Raw genomic sequence first — 21,624 nt, 5'->3', positions numbered from 1 at the left:
CCTAGAGTTAAGAAGACTCATTTTTGTGAGTCTGGCTTCAGACACTTATTACCTGTGTGACCCTGGGCAAGTCATTTAACCCTGTTTGCCTCAGTGTCCTCATCTGTAAAATGAGAAGGAAATGGCAAAACACCAGCATCTTTCCCAAGAAAACCCCAAATGGGATCACAAAGCATTAGATATGACAAACAACTAAACAACCACAAAAACCATTAGAAAGAAATGTCTTAGACTGAGCCAAAATCTGACGTCATGTAATAGCTACTGATTAATCCTAGTTCTGACCTCTTGCTTCGCTCCCCGGCTGTCATGTAGTGCTCTAAATCTTCTCCATTCCTGGCAAAACACCACTGCCCTTTTCATTCCATTGCTCCTCCTTTGGAGACCTGCACAACTCCTTTCCCACTGAGGCCAATGCTAAAAGTCAGCTCCCTTCACAATGAATGGTCCCTGACATTTTAGCTAAGATACAGAAATAAACAGCTGGTGTAGCCCTAGAGTAACCACAGAGGACAGAGAGTGGACAGCTACTCAGACACTCCTGCCAAGGTTTCCAGCTATTGTTCATTGCTTGAAACTGGTGTGGGAAGTTACATGATACCAGCTGAGGAGTACAGTCTTCCTTTTTCCTAATTCTTGACCTTAGAATCCCAGAATCAAACAAGCCTCAATTTCTGAATCCCAAATTGGCGAAAGACAGTCATGAAGATAAACATTAAGCTGCAGGGCTGGGGGCAGGGAGGCCTGAGTTTTGATCCTGGCTCTCTCATTAACAGGCTGTATGACTGTGGGTAAGGCATTTCCTCCTTTTAGAACTGTTTCCTTTTCTCTAAAATGAGAAGGTTAGAGTAGATGACCTCTGTGGTCTTTTCTAGCCTTTAGGTTCCGTGTTCTAGCAGCCTTATTTGAGGAACTCAGAGAGCTTGAGCTATTTACCCAGGGTTTATGAACTGAGTACTGGATTTGGAGTCAGGATTATGGATAGAGTACTAGATTGTATAGAGTACTTGCTGGGGGTCAGAGCTATGGGTAGAGTACTGGATTTGGAGACAGGGTTATGAATGGAGAACTAGATTGGATAGAGTACTTGCTGGGGTCAGAGCTATGGGTAGAGTACTGGTTGGAGTCAGGGATATGGAGAGACCACTGGATTTGGAGTCAGGAAATCCTAGTTCTGCTACTTTCTATGTGACCCTGAGTATATCAGTCAAGCTCTCTGAGCTCTTCAAATAAGGCTGCTAAGTGGTGCAGTGGATGGATGCTGGACCTGGAGTCAGGAAGACCTGAGCTCAAATCCAGTCTTAGCCACTGAGTAGTTGTGTGACCTTGAGCAAATCACTCAGCCTTTCCCTGCCTTTATATAATAACACCTCCCTCCCAGAGTTATTGTGAGAATCAGATGAGATTGTATTTGTAAAGTGCTTTGAAAACTTTAGAGCTATGCAAATGTTAGCTGTTATTATTAGTTTCTGCATGGGCAAAGAGCTTTTCAAACCAGAAGGCATTGAATAAATGGGAGCTGTCACTATTATCCTCTATTATCCACCCTGATCCATCCCTTGCTCAGAGCGCATCAGTTTGCTGGGCTCAGGAAGCAGTTGAATGCAAGGCTGGCTTCTATCTGTTTTTATCAAAGTCAGTAAGGGAAGGACTCTGGGGGAAAACATCAAAAGGAGGCAGGTGACTACATTGACAGGCACTCTATTCCCAAGGAGTAAAATAATGGAACTTAATTCACATGAGCTGTCTTCCTTTCCCCCACCCCCCAATCAGCACCCCCATACGATATAGAACATGCCGAGAGATGTTCTGATGGGCTTTGGATTGTGTGGGGAGTTTTCTGTTGCTGTTTTTAAGCTGCAGCAAACAGACAAATCTTTTGTGTGGATTGTAAAATATGAATGATGGATGCTTATAAGATGAAAACAGCTAAGAAAAGCAGACTGTATTAGAAAGGTAATGATCCTTGCAAGGAGGGAGTCTGCAGAAAGCTGTGTGGGAGGGATGAGGTTAGCTTTAGTTGCTGGGTGGCTTAGTTAGAGATTTTCAATATTTCCATTCTTTAAATATTCACAGCAGAAGTCTTTCTGAAGGGACTGGGTAGTGACCAAATGGGCCTGAATACAGGCCTTTGGAAAGCATATTTTGGTCTATGAGGAATGATGGAGAAAGATCTGATATGTGTGGTTGGAAACGGATCTCTTATCATATTAAGACTACGGGAGAACTGGTTTTTCTTCACTGGGACCAGAAGGAGGGAGGGGGAAATTCTAGATTGGAAATGAAGTAAGCAAAAGTTATTGACTTATAACTACAACTTGAATACATAGAACTCACCATATGGCCTGCCTGTCGTGAATATAAACTAGTAAGAATGCTCTTGGAGCACATCCCAAAGATATTTATAGAGGACAGAAAGTTGGTTCTGGAAGAGGAATATATTTGACATGTAAATAATAGATGTCCCTAGGACACTATGCACTCAGAAACTGTCTTACATCGCTACTACCAGAACACTTAAAGTATCAGCTAGAATATTTCAGCTTTGAAATAAACCAGTCAGTGGGTCTGATCTTAAAGCACTTGGATACATACTGATTGCTTGAGGGGAGAAGAAGCCTTCTCCTTTAAAAGCAGCCCCCCTCCAATGAAGCTGACCAAGGTTACCCAGAACAATCTCCCAGGTTCCCAAAGGGAAGAATTGAATCATTTATCCCACTTATTTCATTCAGAAGGCAGCCTGTAAGCTCCCTGAGAGCAGGAACTACTCTACTGTTTGTAGAGATAACCCCTGTGCCCAGCTCAATATCCTTGTAGATGACAGGTGCTTACAAGATTTATGGTGAAAACTAAGGTGAATTCTGAAGGGTAGCCCTGCAAACAGAATGCTTAATCTAGGGTGCTAACCTACCTTTCCTGCATTTTATGAAATGTCAGAGATGGAAGGGACCTTAAAGAAAAAAACAAAACAAAACAAAACCTGTACCAGAGGGGACTTTAGAACATAAAATGTTAGCGCTAGAAGGGTCCTTGGAACACAGAACGTTAGAGCTGGAAAGGACCTTGGAACAGTGTTGAAGGTATAAGGTTCCTCAGAACATAGGATGTTACAGTAATGTTAGAAAGGATTTTAGAGTTCATCTGGTCCAACTTTCACATTTTACAGATCAGAAAACTGAGGCCTACAGAGGTGAATGTTTACCTAGGGTCATATCTTATATCTTCAATGTAGAGTCTGATTTTGAAAGGATCGTATGGAATATTGCTTATGCAGGGAGACCAAGCTGTTCTCTGGACCCACTAGTTTGATTCTCACCTACTTTTAATATCTGCCACTGTTGGTGTTCAGTCATATCTGATTTTTTGGGGTGCCATTTGGAGTTTTCTTGGCAAAGATACTGGATTTCCTTCTCCAGCTCATTTTTCAGATGAGGAAACTGAGGCAAACAGGATTAAATGATTTGGTCAGGGTCACACTAGTAAGTGTCTGAGGCCAGATTTAAACTCAAAGAAGAGTCTTCCTGATTCCAGGCCCAGCATTCTATCCACTGTGCCACTTTGTGTGTTCATCCTTTGTTGCTGAAGAAGACCAGGCCATCAGAGAAATAATGACATGACTTGCACTTGACTTGTTTTGAGTGAGGGAGGGCTGTGCAGGTCACCAGCCTCATTTGTCTTCTAGGGCCATACAGATCCAGTGACCAGATATTCATCAGGATGACTGGAGATGACCCAGGATGAGGCAATTGGGGTTAAGTGACTTGCCCAAGGTCACACAACTAGTGAGTGTCAAGTGTCTGAGGTGAGATTTGAACTTAGGTCCTCCTGACTCCTGTACTGGTCCTCTATCCACTGTATCACCTAGCTGCCCCTATTGTGCCACCTGCCTGCCCCTTTAATACCTGTGGAGGCACACAAATACCTTGCCAAGATTTTCACCCATGCGGGGCAGCCTCTTTGTGGCTCGGCAGCTATGAAAGCAAGAAAGATCACCACAGTCGGTTGAATTCCTTGGGTCTGCTGCAAGGTAGTTTGCCACAGAGTTCCCCCAAAATCCCACTTTTGACATTCAAATGACAAAGCAAAATTTGGTCACAGACAGACAAATTTCTAAACCTCTCTCTCCTATTTGAAATGCCCTCACTTCCTGTTTGAGAACTTTGCTTCACTGTAGGAAGTGAGTTGGAGAAGCACGTCCTCCAGTTGTCATTCCTATGGTCTTTGGGAAGTCTGGCTACAGTAATGGTTTGTTTAGGGAAAGAGGGATGAGTTCTTACCTGAACGAGCCATATCATGACCTGGTGCTCAGGCTGAAAACCCTGGGATGTGTTCCTCGTCCTGTCTTTGTTCACTTCAAAGATAGTCAGAGAACATTCAAGGGAGACACTATTGGCTCACCACCTAGTCTAGGAGGGCCCTGAGCCAGTCTTGTTCTTCATCCTACTCAGGCACTGCTTTCATACACATTCACAACTGGGGAAGTTATCAGGACCTCTGAATCAATGACACCATTTACCTGGCCAGCCAGAAGGCTGGAGTAGTATGAAGCAGTAGCAAAGAGGAAGAGGGGGATTGATGGAGAGATGGCAGGACCTGCCTGCCACACTAATACTGTCATTTTACTTTCATCATCATCATTAACAGCAGCAGCACCACTACCACCACCACCATTATCACTACCACCACCACCATTATCACCACCACCACCACCACCATCATTATCACCACCACCACCACCATCATCACCACCACCACCACCACCACCATCATTATCACCACCACCACCATCATCATCACCACCACCACCACCATCATTATCACCACCACCACCACCACCACCATTATCTCTACCACCACCACCACCATTATCATCACCACCACCACCACCACCATCATCCCCACCACCACCACCATCATCATCACCACCACCACCACCAAGATCATCCCCACCACCACCACCATCATCATCACCACCACCACCACCATTATCACTACCACCACCACCACCACCATCACCCCCACCATCATCATCACCACCACCACCACCATCATCATCACCACCACCACCATCACCACCACCACCACCACCACCACCATCATTATCACCACCACCACCACCACCACCATCATCATCACCACCACCACCACCATCATCATCACCACCACCACCACCATCATCACTACCACCACCACCACCATCACCACCACCACCACCACCACCATCATCATCCCCACCACCACCGCCATCACCACCACCACCACCATCATTATCACCACCACCACCATCATTATCACCACCACCACCACCACCATCATCATCACCACCACCACCACCACCACCATCATCACCACCACCATCACCACCACCACCACCACCACCACCATCACCACCACCACCACCACCACCACCATCACCACCACCACCACCATCATTATCACCACTACCACCACCACCATCATCCCCACCACCACCACCATCACCACCACCATCATTATCACCACCACCACCACCACCATCATCACCACCACCACCACCATCATCACCACCACCACCACCATCACCACCACCACCACCACCACCATCACCACCACCACCACCATCATTATCACCACCACCACCACCACCATCATCCCCACCACCACTACCACCACCATCATCATCATCATCACTATCCTCCTCCTCTTCCTCCGGATTTTGAAGCACATTTCAAAGGTTTACAAAGCTCTTTCCCTGCAACAGCCCTTGAGTTAGAGTTGATGAAGGAATGCTACGTTTGGAGAAGTAGGTTCTAATTCTGTTTGTTTGATGAACTTCCCACCTCTAAATCCATAATCTTCTAATAACTGAGGGTCCCTTTCGCTCAAAATTCTATGAAGCTAAGAATTCATGGAGTCAAAGGACTTAGGTTTGAATCCTTATGGATTTTCCTCTCTCCAGATCTCACTTTCCTCATCTTTCAAATGAAGAGATTATTAGGTGACTAATGAGGTCTCTTCTAGTTCTAAATTTGATGATCCTCTTATCCTTATTTTACAGGTGAGGAAACTAAGGTTCAGAGAGAGGAAGTAATTTGCCCAGGGTCAAGCAGCTAATAAATGCCAGAGATGGGACTCTGAATCCAAAGGTCTACCCACTATACCATGCTGCCACTCTGGCTTGCCTCAAAGCCCTGGATTTCATTTCACTTTGTTGAGTTATTTCAGTCATGTCTGACTCTCCATGACCCTACTTGGGGTTTTCTTGGCAAAGATACTGGAGCAGTTTGCTAATTCCTTCTCCAACTCATTTTACAGATGGAGAAACTGAGACAAAAAGGGTTAAGTGGCTTTCCCAGGGTCACAAAGCTAGTATCTGATTTGAATTCACAAAGAAGAGTCTTTGTGACTCCAGACCCAGCACTCTATGCACTGAGCTACCTATGCACTGAGCCACCAGCTGCCCCTTAACATCATTTGATGTTAAAAGGAAGGAAAATCCAGATGTCAAGCCTCTTAATGCAAGACTACAGCTCTTTCATTTTCTTCTATCTCACCCACATTTTTTTTTGGTGTAGAAATAAACAAACTTTAGTCTACACCTGGATGCTTCCTCCCTAAGAGTAGGAGCTTTTGTCTTTGTTGTGCTATCTGCGCTGTTGCTAAGATAATTGCCTTTAATAGGGATTTTTCCCTATTAAGGAAGAGCTATTATCATGAATATCTCCAGGTGGGACTCCTTTCTTCCAGGCTACAGTCATAGTCAAAATAGTCAAGTCATGTAGATAAGATAACATCTCTTCCCATAAATCCAATCTAGGAGATTAAATAACTCCAAAGTGGATTGGATAGGGCTGTGCTTAGACTGAAAATGATCAGAAATATTAAAGGGATGAATTGCCTCATGTTTCAAACTCACAGCTCTACAACCCTTCAAGATTTACAGAAGGTGCTTTTTGAACAGTGGTCAGGTAAGGTGGACAGTACACTCTTACCTCCATTTTATATATGAGGAGACAGAGGCTAAGACAGGTGGAATGACTTGGTATGCAGATGATCACCCAGATAGGAATTAAATAGATTTGAGTCTGTGTCTAGATTCCAAGTCTAGCATTCTCGAAGCCTACAGCTGAATGCTCACTGAAGAACTGGGCATATCAGTTCAATGGCCTTCCACAAAGATGCTGACGTTCAAGAGACTGAACCACCTGGAAACTTGAGTCTCTCACTCAAGCTCAGATGAAAAGGATCCTATGAGCTCAAGCTGGAAAGAAACTCAGAGACTATCCAGTCCAATCCTCCCCATTCAACAATGGAGGAAATAAGTCTGAAGAAATAAAGTGACTTGCCCAAGACCACCTAGTGATAAGCCCCAAACCCAAACCTTGGTCTTCTTGCTCTAAACCTAGAAGTCCTTCCATTATGGAATGTGGTAACATTGCCCCACATGTCTACAGTAGCTCACTATGCTGTCCTTGAATGACAGACTATAAGTTCTATGACCTTATTCTATGGAGTCAATCATGTATACCTGTAGTACATATGTGATCTGTCGTTTTTGCCACAAAACTAAGTTTCTTAGGAGCAGGGACTGTCATCTTTGTATTTGCATCTCCAGAGTCTAGTTCAGTTCTGGGCACACAGTTAATACTTAACAAATATTTGCTGAGTGCCTTTCCTCTTGTTACTTTCCATCTGTTCTGCAGTTATTTTGTATATTTCTAGGTACACAGAATTATAGATGGGAAGGTCATATAGTCCAAAACCCTCATTTACACACGAGGAAACTGAGGCTCAAGGAGTTTAAGTGATTTGCCTAGATTCACAAAGGTAATCAGAATCCAAGGTGGGATCAGAAGCCAGAACCTCCAAATCAATGCTCTTTCTGGGGTACACATGGTATTTTCCCCACTAATAGTTAATAATAACAGCTAAAATTTACATGGTGCCTATTATTTGCCAGGGGGTTTACAATTATTATTTCATTTGATCCTTACAATAACCAAGGGAGGTAAGTGATATTACTACTCTCACTTTATAGATGAGGAAACTGAGGTAAACTGAGTCAGGGTCACACAACTAGAAAGTGTCTGAGGCTGGATTTGAACTCAGGTCTTTCTGATTCTAGGCATTACTTACCTGTCTCAAGATACAAGCTCTTGGAGAGCAGGGACCAGTTTTCTTTTTTCTTTCTACACCAGCACTTAGCGAGAAATTTTACAAATGAGGATTGCTTAACAGAGTCAACAATAAGTCAGAGGTAGATGGGTGATTGTCTACCCTAATCTATTATCATTATTAATAACCAACAAGACATCCTTATTAAGGATTTCCAAAGAAGCTCACCTCGGTCTTATTTCGGGAAATCACATTGGAGTCAATGGATCCCAGGGACAGGTTGGGGAGAACAAGGTTGAGAACTTTTGCAGCGAGGACCTAGGTGAGAAGGAACAAGTCAGAGTGAGGAAACAGTGGGATTGTGGCAGGAACAAACATCCCCAGAGTGACAGTTTACAGTAAATTGTGGAAAATGCCACCAAAGCTGAACATCTGCCAGGTTCACGTCCTGAGATTGAACACTCCAAAAGTAATGTTCTCGAGGGCTTGGCGCGTTCTAATTCACACAGCTGCGAACCAGCTTTGGCTCTTGGCCACTGTGGGTGAGCTGAGGAGAAGATTTTGCCTGACTTGCTGCAGTCACACACACACACACGCACGCACGCACGCACGCACGCACGCAAGCTCCTTGCTAAATTTATTTTCTGTGGTTGCCTTCCCCACAGTCATTCAGTGATTCTACAACCACGCCTGGTTCCTTTAGCTGTATTCTTTATGAGAATCAATTTCTAGTGGGAGCCTGAACACAAAAGCAAAAGACAGTGATTGGCTATGGGTTCCCCAAGACCACTCAGAATCAGATACCCATAGACTGATTGTTAGAGCTGGATTGGGTCACCCAGTCAACCCACCACCTCATTTTATAGACAAGCTGAGATTTAGAGACAGGAAGTGACTTATCCAAAGTCTTACTGCTGTTGTATTTGAAATCCTGGCCCAGGAAAAGATAATCCTTTTTTCCCCCAATTCTATACAGCCTCAAGGACTTAGAGATGGCAGAGACTTTAATGATCCTCTAGTCTAATCCATTCATTTTACAGATTAGAAAACTGAGGGTCAGTGCAGCGAAGTGGCTTGTCTGAGGTCACCCAAGTAGTGTGTTGTAGAGGAGTCATCAAACCCAGCTCCTCTCTGGCTTCAAATCTTGTGCTTTTTCCCACCATTCTCTTGCTGCCTCCAGTAATCTCATTTTACACATAAGGAGTTAGGACTCAGAATAAAGAAGCCACAGAACACATTGGACTTCCATCCAGTCATGCGCTCTTTCTACCAAGCCTCTGATCTAGGCCACCCCTGGTCTGAGCATCTCTGGTCTTTGGACAACGTTTTTCTAATCAGAACGTGTGGATGCCAATATTCAGTCGTTTCCATTGTGTCCAACTCTTCTTGACCTCATTTGGGGTTTTCCTGGAGAAGATAACTGGTTTGTCATTTCCTTCTCCAACTTATTTATAGATGAGGAAATTGAAGCAAATAGGGTTAAGCGACTTGCTCGGGGTCACACAGTAAGTGTCTGAGGCCAGATTTGAACACAGAAAGATGAGTCTTCCTGACTCCAGGTCCAACATCTCACTGTTGTTCTTTTACTGTCATTTTCCATCACTTCTTGTTTTAGAAGAACTAGCTCTAGTTCAATTTTGTTCAAATTTTCAGACAGAGGTTGTGTTTGGCTCTGGAGGGTTTCTAGGCTCTTGGGTATGAAAGGTGCTATTTCAAAAGTGAGCTGTGAGAAAAGGAAACTGCTTTGCTGAAATTAGAACAGCTTTAAAGGAGGGAAGTGAAGTAGGAGCAGTGAAATTCTTTGCAAATGTCATCAGCCCCCTCCCCCTCCTGGAGGCAACCTGCTGTCCTCACTAAGCCAGGGAACCTTTCCCCAATCAGGGACTTCAGGGGCACCTAGAGAGAAATCAAAAATTATTCATGGCTGAAATCTGAATCTATCTCCAGCATTTTCTGCTTGAAATGAGACTACATATTTATTCATGAAAGACATTGTGATGTAGGGGACAACACACTAGCCTTGGAATTAGGTCACATGGGTCTACGTCCAGCTCCATTTCTTGTTGGGATTATCAGCTTGGTAGCTGGAACTGTAACCCTCCCTCAACACCACCCCTGCATCTCAGATCTCACATAGAGCCATCAATCAGTATCCATCAACCAAGAAAATAAAGTAGAATGAGGAGCTTCTGACATGCATTTTTTTTTGCCACCACCTGATTTCCCTTGGATCTTGGGCACACAGACACTGGCTAAAATACTTGCAGAAATATACACTTACCTATATACTTGGACCTAGGCATGAACGATTCTCAATTGTTCTTTCCTTTTTTAAAACCAAAATGTTTAGTAAAGAAAAGTGCCAAAGGATAGTAAATATATGTGAGTGGACAAAGATGATAATGACAACAAATCTTAAAGTGATGCTTAGCTTCTGCTAAGGTTCAGAAGTGAAGCTGCCCAAACCAAATTTCACCTGGCTTGTGAGAGTAAATGGGAAATTGAGCAGGGATGTGACAATGATGGCTTAAAAAAACCATTTCTGCTCCCATGAAATTGACTTACTCCCTTGTCTTCCTCTCATTTTATGTGCAGAGAAAATTTCTGCACCACTGGATTTTTTTTTAAAGAAGAGATCTTTGTAGAAAAGAAAAGAAGCTAATGTCCTTAAGAGAGATGCTACCATCAAATTCTTTATTATAGCAAAATTAATAATGGGAGGTCTCCATCCCCTGTGGTGAGGATATATGAATCTTCATCACCCCAAGATTTATTAGGCACCGAACAACCCCACTGCTAGGTGGGACATTCCAAGCTCCTTGTGGGTGCTCTGACTAGATAGGCTTTCAATGGTCCATTGCTTTCTTGAGCAGAAACAGAAGGGATAATTATGATAATGCATCACTCATAGTACAGCACGGAAAAGGTGGATGGGTCACTGAATCCATTTAAGTACTATATGTTTTGAAAAAGACAACATAGGTAAGTCATTTTCTCTCTTTCCAAAGTGGTTGGTGTGAACCAATTCCTGTGGGGGTGGGGGTGGGGGTGGGGATGGGGAACTGCAGAAAGGATTCAGGGCTGCTTTCTTAAGAATGAGGTCATAACAGTGAAACTACAACCATAGCTTTTAGAGTTGAAAACTGGGGGAAATGCTGGTGTCATGGCAACAAGAACTGCATACTCAATTATATATGTATATGAGAGCTAGCATCTCTCCATGGCGGCAGTGTGAATGAAGAGGTTACAGTATTTGTTAGGGGTCTTTCCAGGCAGGCCATTGTGCTGGACATTTCATATGCCACACCAAATAAGAGGAAGTGAGGAAGAAAGGAAACAAACATTTATTAAGCTCCTACTATGAGTCAGACATCATGCTTTACAAATATCCCCTCATTTGGTCTTCATGACAATCTTGGGAGATAGATGCTATTATGATCCCCATTTTACAAGTGAGGACCTGAGGCAGAGGTTAAGTGACCTGCCCAAGGTCATATAGCTAATAAGTACCTGAGGCTGAATTTGAACTCAGGTCTTCCTAACTCCAGGCCCAATGTTCGATCAACAGTGCCTCCTGCTGCCTCATGATAATAAGAGAGAGTGCTTACCCTCAAAAAAATTCAAGTTTTCGGAGGGAGAACTTAGCCCAGAGTAGGAATGTTTTTGTCAAATGCAAAAGGCATCCCCCTTCCCTATTTTTTCTCACTATTTATGATTTTTATTTTCATCATGTTTTATCTGTTTTCATTATCATCACACTCTGGGTAGAAAGAAAATGGCTACAAGTAGAGGGGAGCCAGACTTAAGCAGAACAAGTAGAAGACGCTAGGAGCCCCAGAATGAGAAAAGGAATTAAGGTGGGGGCAAAAGGTCCCAAGAGGTGAAGAAGGCAGCAAGATAGGATACCAAGAGGCAGGGGGGAGAAACAGACACCACCCACATTGATTGTCAGTTTTTCAACAGGCACATCATGATGCAGCTGCAATGAACTCAGTGGCCTTAGCTGCTGTTCCTCTGAAATCATCTGCTTCTGGCTCACCACTTCCCAATTCAACAGCTGTCCCCTTCCCAGGGTCTCAGCTGCAGATTTAAAGAAGGAAGAGAGACAGGGAGGAGAATGGTAGGTTGGTGGTGGTGGTGAAGCTCACCCAGACAAACACTGGACTCCGATGAGCTGCTTTGGCTGTTACCCAATGGAACACTCCTTTCAAGTCTTGCAATGATTCCTGGAATAGTTGTGGAGAAATCCCAAAAAGCCAGGTTCAGCAAGTTTCCAGCACCATGAATAGGTAACTATCTCCTTGAAAAAAGAACCTATCCATAAGGATAGATAAGGGTCTAATACAGAGAAATACTAAGGAAGGCTACACATCTTCCTGATTATATCTGTTCATTTCTAGCATTGATTCTCTCTACCTATTAATAATGTAGATGATGAAAACGTCGAGATCATTTAGAGCAGGAGCTTCAGGGGGAAACATTGGACTCCTGTCATTATGCCCAATGAAACCACATCCAGAAGAACCTAAATGTTTTATTTTCTTCCAATTTGTGCTGAAAAGGACTGTCACCCATGGAAGAAGAAAAAATTTCCACAAACCATAGAACATATGACTGAGTAAACTAATCCAGCTTCCTGATTAGTGAGAAACTTCAGTTTGGTGGGAGCCCTTCTACATGTTTGAGAAGATGAGGGCTGGGATGATGATTCAACGGCATCCTAACTTGTTCCTGATGCCGTTGAAGCTACTGTAGACACTTGCAAAAGTCTATTGATCCAAAAGGTTTTAATAGCTCCCTAAGATCATTTTAAAACCTCTGATGGTGAAAGGCTTGACATGAGAAAAGGTAATTACAATAACTATAATTATAAATGGAATGAATAGGAATAAATGGACAAACTACAAAAGTAACTATGGAAAGCTCAGGATTTCAAAGTACCAAGGGATCCTGTAGCCTTCGACAGTCATAGTATCATATATCCTGCTATATTAAAGGACAGTCACAAGATCTCTGAATTGGAAGGGGTCTTAGAGATTATCTAATCCCACCCAGGAAACTGAGTCCCAGGGAGAGAGATGGTCAGGCATTGAATTCTAGACCTGAAAGGAAATGACCCTCCAAACACAGAAAGTCAATGCTAGAAGGCTCCCTGAGAAGTCATCGGGGAGATGTGGGACATGGTAGATGCCTTCAAATTTTTGAAGAGCTGCCAAAATTTCCTAACAATTCAAGCCATTTCACATTGGAATGAACTATCTTGGGGGAGAGAGACAGGTAGTAGGTTCTCCCTAACTGGAGATTTTCATGCAGGGCTGGATGAGTTCTTTTTCAGAGGCAGGTTGGGTGATATCACCTAGGAGATCTCTTCCAACTTTGTGATTCTATGATAGAATGTCAGAGCTAAAAGGAATGTTAGAATATAGAATTTCAGAGCACAACAGAACCAGAAGATCCTACATTTCAGATCATAAAAATATTGAAAGAGATTGTAAAACAGAGTGTCTGAGTGGGAAGGATTTCAGAACATGTAAAGTCAAGGTAGAAAGAGACATTTGAATGCAGAATGTCGAATGTAGAATTAAGGGTCCTTCAGAATCATTTAGTCATACTCCCTCATTTGATAGATGAGGAAATTGAGACCCAGAGATTTTCTTAGGATCACATAACCAATTAATGGCAGAGTCAGAATTAGGACCCAGGTCTCCTGACTCAGTCCAGTGATCTTTCCATTGGCACTCTTCCTGAATGGAATGGATCACCAGATAGCCAAGTTATAGGAGAAGTCAAAGTACACCCTGGACTCAAAACAACAGTTATCCATTAAATATGTAGGCCTCACAACAGGTTTATGCTAGAAAAAGGGTCTGGCTACATTCCCTGGAGAACAAAGTTGAAGAAAAGAGAAGGGCTGTGAAAATTACATCTAAATCTTGACTGAGTAGGAGAAGTCCTTAGCAAAATCATATTCAAATAGCCTTCGTAGTCTAGAAAACTGGGCTCTAAGTTAAACAAACAGGCTCATGAAAGCCAGAGGTAAAAATACATTTCATATGTCTCAATCAGTTGCACAATGAGGCTGCCAAAGATGAAAGGTCATGGTCACAGCTGGTCAACTGAGATTACTGTGTCTAAATTCACTGGAAAAGCATCATAGATTGGCAAGTCTCTTGGGTGAAGGACAATCAGAGGTACAGATCTTAGTGGAGAAGTAACAGAGATTACCATTCTAGATGGGACCAAAGGGAATGTAAATGGGGATAAGTGAAGATGGTTTTGATGAACAGGAGAATGAAATGAGACATGCAGTCCTTGCTACCTTTAGGAGATATATGGATACTGCTTTGATGGGGGCTTTCAGAGAGTGAACCTGCTTTATCAAAAAAGCTCATTGACTCAATCTCTGGGTAGAGGGCTAGCTCACTGATCCTGAGGTCATGTTTTAAAACCAAGGAAAGAAGGAACAAACTTTAGAGAATCATTTCCTAGTTTTCAGGTTAACACCTGGATTGCTCTCATCTGAGCGGAAAGATTTAGCAAAGATGAGGGAGAGACTTTTCCTATGAATGGTGAGAAGACTCAAAGCCATATTACATGAGACGCAATTGAAGGAACAGAGGGTGTTGATGGGAGAAGAGCAGACTGAATGCTTCAGAGGACAGAGATAGAATTGAGTGGAAATCACTGCAAGGCAGATCAATATAAAGAATTTATTGAAGCTATCTGACAATGAAATGGGTTTCCCCAGGAGATGGTGGCTCCTCTATCACTGACACTTGGGGATTTTGTGGAAGGGATTCATGAATCAGGCAAGGAACTGGATTCCATGAGGACCCTTCCAATTCTGCCTTTCTCTTCTCCTTAAAGACCCTGAGAGAAAAAAGTGCATCTGGGGTCTATTAATAAATGCCTAACAATTGGTTAAATGTATACATGCTACACCTTCAGATTTAATTTGTGTTATTAATATTTTCTTCATCACTTTTTAAAATATAGACAATCCCCAAAACAATGAATCAAACTTAAGCTTTTACAGTTTAGAAGGATCAGTGAAATGTGGTCTTCTCAGAGTTGCATAAAATATATTCGTTTTCTGTACTAAACATGGATGTATATGAAAGGGATTGGGTTATTATTCAGACTATGTTTGGTAGGTGGAGCTGGAGGGTGGGTGGGAAAAAATGGCTTTTTGTTGCTGGTGTTGTTCAATTGTGCCTGACTCTTTGGCACCCCATTTGGGGTAAAGATATTGGAGGGATTTGCCATTTCCTTTCTTCAGCTCATTTTACAGATGAGGAAACTGAGGCAACAGGTATAAGTGACTTGTCCAGGGACACACAGCTAATAAATGTCTAAGGCTGGAGTTGAACTCAGGAAGATGAGTCTTCCTGACTCCAGGTCTAGCGTTCTATGCACTATGGCGCCCCCTAGCTATTGCTTTACTGTTTGTTTAGTGCTCTAACACAATGGTGTCAAACTCATACATAAACAAGAATGATTAAACCTTATACAAGGATCTCTGCAGGCCATATATTGTCTTACAAAACTACATAAATGTTATCTATGTCCTACCCCATTTTTATTTATTTTGTTAAACGTTTCTCAATTACATTTTAATCTGATTTGGGCAGCACTGTGGACATTGCAGGAGTTAAGAAGTCCAGGGGTCCAGGTTCTAGCTCTTCCATTAATCTAACTTCCACTAACTTGCCACTAACTTGTTTCTGTTTCTACCAAAGAAGGGAGATTAGGCGAGATTTTTAAGATCCTTGAAAGCAAGGCTAGGGAAGATCATTAATCCAGTTTGGCTATAGTTAGCAGCCAATATAAGCCTTGAGGATCTTTAATTCAACTCCCCATTCCTACTGACTAGCCAGGTACTCACAACTTAGCTATTATCTCTCCTTCAGGGTTCTGTGGGTCCCCCAAAGAATCAGGGGTGACTCTCTAGTGCCCCACCAGAGTGTCCCCTCCCAAGATTATCAGCTGAAAATCAATTTAGTCAGCTTGATTTAAGTAGCTTTTAGAAAGAAGTATTTATTAAGGAAGTACAAATAAGAACAATGAGTACAAAAATCTACCAAAAGTCTATGCCAATTTCCCAAAAGTACCAAGGCCACAGGGAGGTGAGCAAATGTGGCAAGAGGGTAACTCACAGGTCTGGATCCCATTTGTCAGATGCTCAAGAAGTTTCCCTTAAGCCTGGCAGATCTGTACTGATCTTCCTTGGATCCCAACGTAGGCACTTTGAAGCTAAGGTGAGGAAACTGATAGGAAGCTTCAAAATTCTCTGTACCAGCCAGCCCTCTCCTGAGAGATCTCCTTCCCCACCTCCAAGCACTTCTTTCTCAAGAGGTTTGGCTGAACACCATGCTTATTTCAGCCTTTTAAATGAATCTAGTTCCAGCTAGTTTTGTAATTTCTATATGACTCTTGGGGAATGGCCAAGTTTCCTTGGACTATACAAAACATGCTTCTTGTTTGAAGGACATTTTTACCCTTAGACTAAAGACTGATTGATTCCCTGAGACAAGTTCTTACCTAGTTAAGGTATTAAGGATAAAATGAGGTGAGGTGATTTTGAACCCACCCTGTCCTTACAAAAGACCCTACTGAATACAGCTGTGGAGAATAAAGCTAGAATGGTGTACTGGGGCCAGATCATGAAGGGTCCTGGATTCCTAGCTAAGGATTCTGGGCTGTATTCAGTAGGCAAGAAGTGCCATTGCAGGCTTCTGAGTAGGGGGTTAATTAGGGCAATTGCTGACATTTGAGAAACCAGAACTACCTACAAGAACCGCTAGATTTTTAGAGTGAGAAAAATGATATATTTTGGACCTCTTGGATTTTCTCTGGGTATACAAAAATTTTCATTTTGATAAAAGTACTAAAAAATGTTTATAATTGTTGTTGTTAACATGTTTGCCATTTTTATGATTTCATCAGTGTAGAAAGCTCCCAGTGATTGATTTCCTCTACCAATACAGGGCAATACTTTCTCTGTATATGAAGAGACTTCTAGTTGCCTAGACCTCTTGGAGTTTAAGCTCAGGGTCCTATAGACACTATGTGTGAGAGGCTGATTTTGAACCCAGGTCTTTATATATAATCATGCCATGCCACTTTTTTCATCATTGTCAGCACCACCATCATCACTGTCATGATTAATAATAATAGGTTAGCATACATGTGTGTATGTATAGCTATATCTATATTTTTTAAGATATGAAAAGAACTTTATAAATTCTATCTCATTTTATTCTCATAAAAACCCTGTGAGGTAGGTGCTGTAATCACCCCCATTTCACAGGAGAAGAAACCAAGTCTTAGGTTTAAGGATTTATCAAGGATTGGACAGCTGAGAAATATCTGAAGAAGGACCTGGCCCCAGATCTCCTTGACTTCAAGAGGACTTCAAGGGCTCTGTTCACTACACCACACTGTCTTCATATTCCATTACCTATAACTATGAAGGACAACAGCATCTATAGGAAACTGAGAAAGGACTTGATGGAGCCATAGTAGACTAGAGCTGGAAGAGAACTCAGAGAACATCTAGTTAATCTCTCTTATTTTATATATAGAAAACTGAGACCTAGAGAGGGAAAGTGACTGGGCCTAAGTCACACAAAAGCCCATCAATGCCCAATGTATCAATGTGTTTAACCTAGTACTAATATAAAGTACATTTTTGTAAGTTATTAGTGATTCTTTTAAAATGGCACAAAATTAAAAGGAAATACTCCTTCAGATAACATGACAATTCTTTTTGTTCTTCAATAAAAGTGTGAGATTATCAGGACCGTGTCCATTTTTTTCCCAGTTCCTTTCACTTGAACTGGAAAATCCAGATTTGACGCATATAACTGACACCCTCTACATCAGGGTCTCATTTTAACACTAATTACTTTAGCACAGAACGTAGTATAAGGCAGGTTTGCCTTAGGGCCTTGCTGATAACTGCAAGCATTATGACCTTGTCATAACCTCCTTTCACATACAATCAGATCCCACTGCATGGACCCTGAGGCTCCAGTGCAATATTTGGTCTTTGGAAAGCGTTAACACATCTAAAATCTCTCAGCCATGAAATTCCTAGTGTACCCACAAGCAGGGAAGTGTTGTAGTTTATATTACTGGAAGGCATTTCAGCACTGAGAAAGTCATAAATCCATTGATGTACTCAAAGACAAGGAGATTTCCTGCGCCATTTCTGCAAAGTGACTGATGGCAGCTGATTCCTGCTTTTGGGCCTGGCCCATCCCAACTCTGTATTCCTTATCTCCTTTGGAGTTTTCATATGTCTTTTCATGATTGCAATAGAATCCCATGTAGCATCCCATAGTTCCAATTTGAGGATCCAGATAAGTTGCCTTCTATAAGGAATATGGATAACATATACTCCAGTCAGTTATATTTGCTGCAGCTACACTGCATAGTGCCTACAGAGACATATAGCTCCTACTCTAAACTGTAGTACTCAAAGGGCTTGCTGATCATATCAGGTTAGGAGTTCCCTCCAATGTTAGATATAGCCCTCCACACCTGTCCATTTTGTGTGTGATCTTGGCCAGGTCCTCCCATAAGTTTGTCGTGAGTGTCTACTCAATATGCTAAAGGCCTTCCTCTCTTTCTTCCGACATTGGGAGGATGCCAGTGTAATAATGGTTACACACTCATCATCCCTTGCCTTGGCCACAAGAGCAGCCTAACTTTTGTTTCTGTCACATGTCTTGCTGTTGACATCCTTTCATCGTCTTATTCTTCGACGTTCTTCATGGGTTACATGATGTAACCTCCTCACATGTCCCATGAATCTCCTCATATAATGCCATTTTTTCAATAATCATTTTTAATTCTTTGAAATCTACTGTGTTCTACTTGCTGCCATACACTGAAATTGTAGAATGTGCTATTTACAAGGTGAGCCTTTGCTTCCATGGGAAGTTTGAAGTCATTCAAGAAGCTTTGCTAATTCCCAAAGGTGAGGTTGAACTCTTCCAGTTCAGCTCTGGATCCAACTCATTGCCCATCTGTCCCAGTGTCCCAACAAGTAATAGCTTTCCAATCTCCCTTAATTCTAGTGAATCCCTCTGTTAATTACCTCCAGTTTATCCTGTATATAACTTGTTTATACAAAGTTGTTCAAATGTTGTCTCCTGAGTTAGACGGTGACCTTCTTGAAGCTAGGGATTATCTTTTGTCTTTCTTTCTACCCCTAGTGCCAGGCACACAGTAGGCACTTAATAAATGTTTATCAACCTACTGTGAGGAGTCAAGACCTGAGACCTGTATTTTTCTGTTGTGCCTCTAGAGAGGTTAACATTACCGTAAAAGCCTATGGTTAGATTCAACCTTGCTAATCTGAAGGAACTAAGCAAACTCCTGATGCTTCTAGGAAAAGTAATGAAAGGCTTGTTCTATTTGTTGGTGTAATTTTTGATTATCCATTACCTGTGATTTTTTTTTACTTTTCTCAGAATACTGTGGAGGAGCTTGCCAATTCTTCATGATTCCTCTTTGAATGTACCCATTAATTTTGTGAAAGTTTTATAGATTAATCTCCCTGACTTCTTCATATAGTCACCCTATTGTACACCTCTCATCATTTGGCTCCGTACTTCTCATTCCCTGATTCTTTTCCACCCAAGATTACAAAAAGTCTCATTTTGCTCCACTTATTAAGAGATTCTTGTTGTCTAGGCCAGACTTGATGTCTGTATTGGATTCTCTGAAAAAGCTATATATAATTAATAAATGAAATACGCCATGGCATGCAGTCTTTAGAGTATTGGTAGATTATTTCTCCCACATCTAGACAATAGATGGTCTTCATCCACTTGGAGTTCCTTTTGTACATAGTCATAATAAGCTTTTTTTAAAAAATGGTCTCTACAAGTATATTGGTTAGTCGTCAATATTTTCTCTATTAACTTTTTTGGGTATTAACAAGGACTGAAAACTTTTTACATGCTTTTTGTTATCGTCCCCTGGCTTATCAGTCCCTTGATGATCTCCCAATTGTGTCTTCTCCACTATAGATCTCCACCATATTGAATACTTGATCCAATAGAACCACTTTTCCCATCTTTATTCTCCTCAGTCCCATTTCTACGTCCCCAACAAGCAAATCTGGGACTGTGATAACTGGGACAGAAACTTAATTATCCTTAATGGTGAAAACAGTTTGTCCCATGGATCTTTACAGATCTTTTCCATTTTTCTTTGACGTGTTGCCTTCCATTTCATTTTGAAATGTCCCTGGGATAACTCTGTGTACTTTGATCTCTTGACAAGCTTTCTTTAAGCTGAATGTAAGCTCCAGAAGGGAAGGGCCAATCTTTTGCCTTTCTTTGTGTCTCTAATACTTAGCAGAATGCCTGGCACATAGCACGCACTTAATAATATTTACTGACTGATTTCAGTATCTGTTCCTCACTACTTAATGAGATAATTCAGATTATAACTATCTATTATCATTCTTCATGATTTTTTAAAAATAAATTTACACTCTAAAATGGTACTGCCTTTGCAGTCACCTCTCTCCACTTCCTAGGCAAGTTAAAAGCTTGTTGAGTAAGACACTTCCTGAGCATTTCTGGTCTTCTCAGGGCGATAACAATTTACAACAGTTAAGCTTGTGTAGACATATTGACCTTATCAGTGTCAATACCATTTTTTTGTGTCCATTTCCCAATTTTCACCGTCAATTACTTATTCAAATAGTTCAGAATTAAGTTGTTTCTGTTATATGTCATATCTTTCCCCCATTCTTATTATTTCTTCTTCGTTGTTAGTTCCTTGAGGGCAGGGACTGCCTTGTTCCTCTCTGTTTCCTCAGGGCTTAGCACAGTGCCTGACATGGTATTGAACATGTTATTGTTCAGTCATGTCTCACTCTTCTGGACCCCGTGGACCAAATGTCCATGGGTTTTCTTGGGAAAGATACTGGAGTGGTTTGCCATTTCCTTTTCCAGTGAATTAAGGCAAAAAAGATTAAGTGACTTGCCCAGGGTCACATAGTGAATGTCTGAGGTCAGATTTGAACCCAGGTCTTTCTGATTCCAAAGCCAGTGTTCCACTGAGCCATCTAGCTGCCATTGCTGGCATATAATAGGTGATTAATAAATGTTTACTGAATTGGACTAAATTGATTTTGACTAATTCTGATCTTTGCCCTGACAATTTGGTGACAAATAACTAACTCAGGGATAATTGCCACATCAATAATAAATCCTTTCCTGTTGGTTAGAAAGAGAATTTATTTCATTTTTAGTGATATGATTTGGTGTGCTCCATGCCCAGAGCCTACCAATTCTTTTATGAAAGTCAGTTAATAAGCATCTACTATATGCCAGCAATAGTGCTAAGTACTAGGAAAACTCAAAAAGGTAAAAGACAGTTCCTACCATCAAGGAGATTAAATTCTAATGTGGAAAACAACATATAAAACGAAATGGAAAAGCAGGGTGAAGTGGGAGATGGTCAGATGCCTTGGAGTGGATCCTCAAAGTGAATAACACAACGGAA

General features: G+C 41.8%; 1 protein-coding gene across 6 annotated transcripts in view; it reads right to left on the bottom strand.

The window, feature by feature from the left end:
- MGLL (monoglyceride lipase) overlaps positions 1–21,624 on the bottom strand; it is a 155,511-nt gene that overhangs the window by 15,620 nt on the left and 118,267 nt on the right. For 3 of the 6 annotated variants that reach the window (XM_072598332.1, XM_072598333.1, XM_072598331.1), the window contains exons 6-7: positions 12,243–12,320; positions 8,323–8,412 (exon numbers count right to left, since the gene is read on the bottom strand). In XM_072598332.1, the coding sequence (XP_072454433.1) occupies positions 8,323–8,412; positions 12,243–12,320 (168 nt within the window). Of the gene's footprint in view, positions 1–8,322; positions 8,413–8,941; positions 8,949–11,851; positions 11,920–12,242; positions 12,321–18,362; positions 18,372–21,624 lie in introns of all 6 variants that reach the window. The other 3 variants (XM_072598335.1, XM_072598334.1, XM_072598337.1) reach the window with 2 other exon arrangements.

This window comes from Notamacropus eugenii, chromosome 3 (genome assembly GCF_028372415.1).
Source record: "Notamacropus eugenii isolate mMacEug1 chromosome 3, mMacEug1.pri_v2, whole genome shotgun sequence".
Taxonomy (NCBI): domain Eukaryota; kingdom Metazoa; phylum Chordata; class Mammalia; order Diprotodontia; family Macropodidae; genus Notamacropus; species Notamacropus eugenii.
Note: the sequence above shows the minus strand (reverse complement) of the source record. Positions and strands in the feature narration are given on the sequence as shown.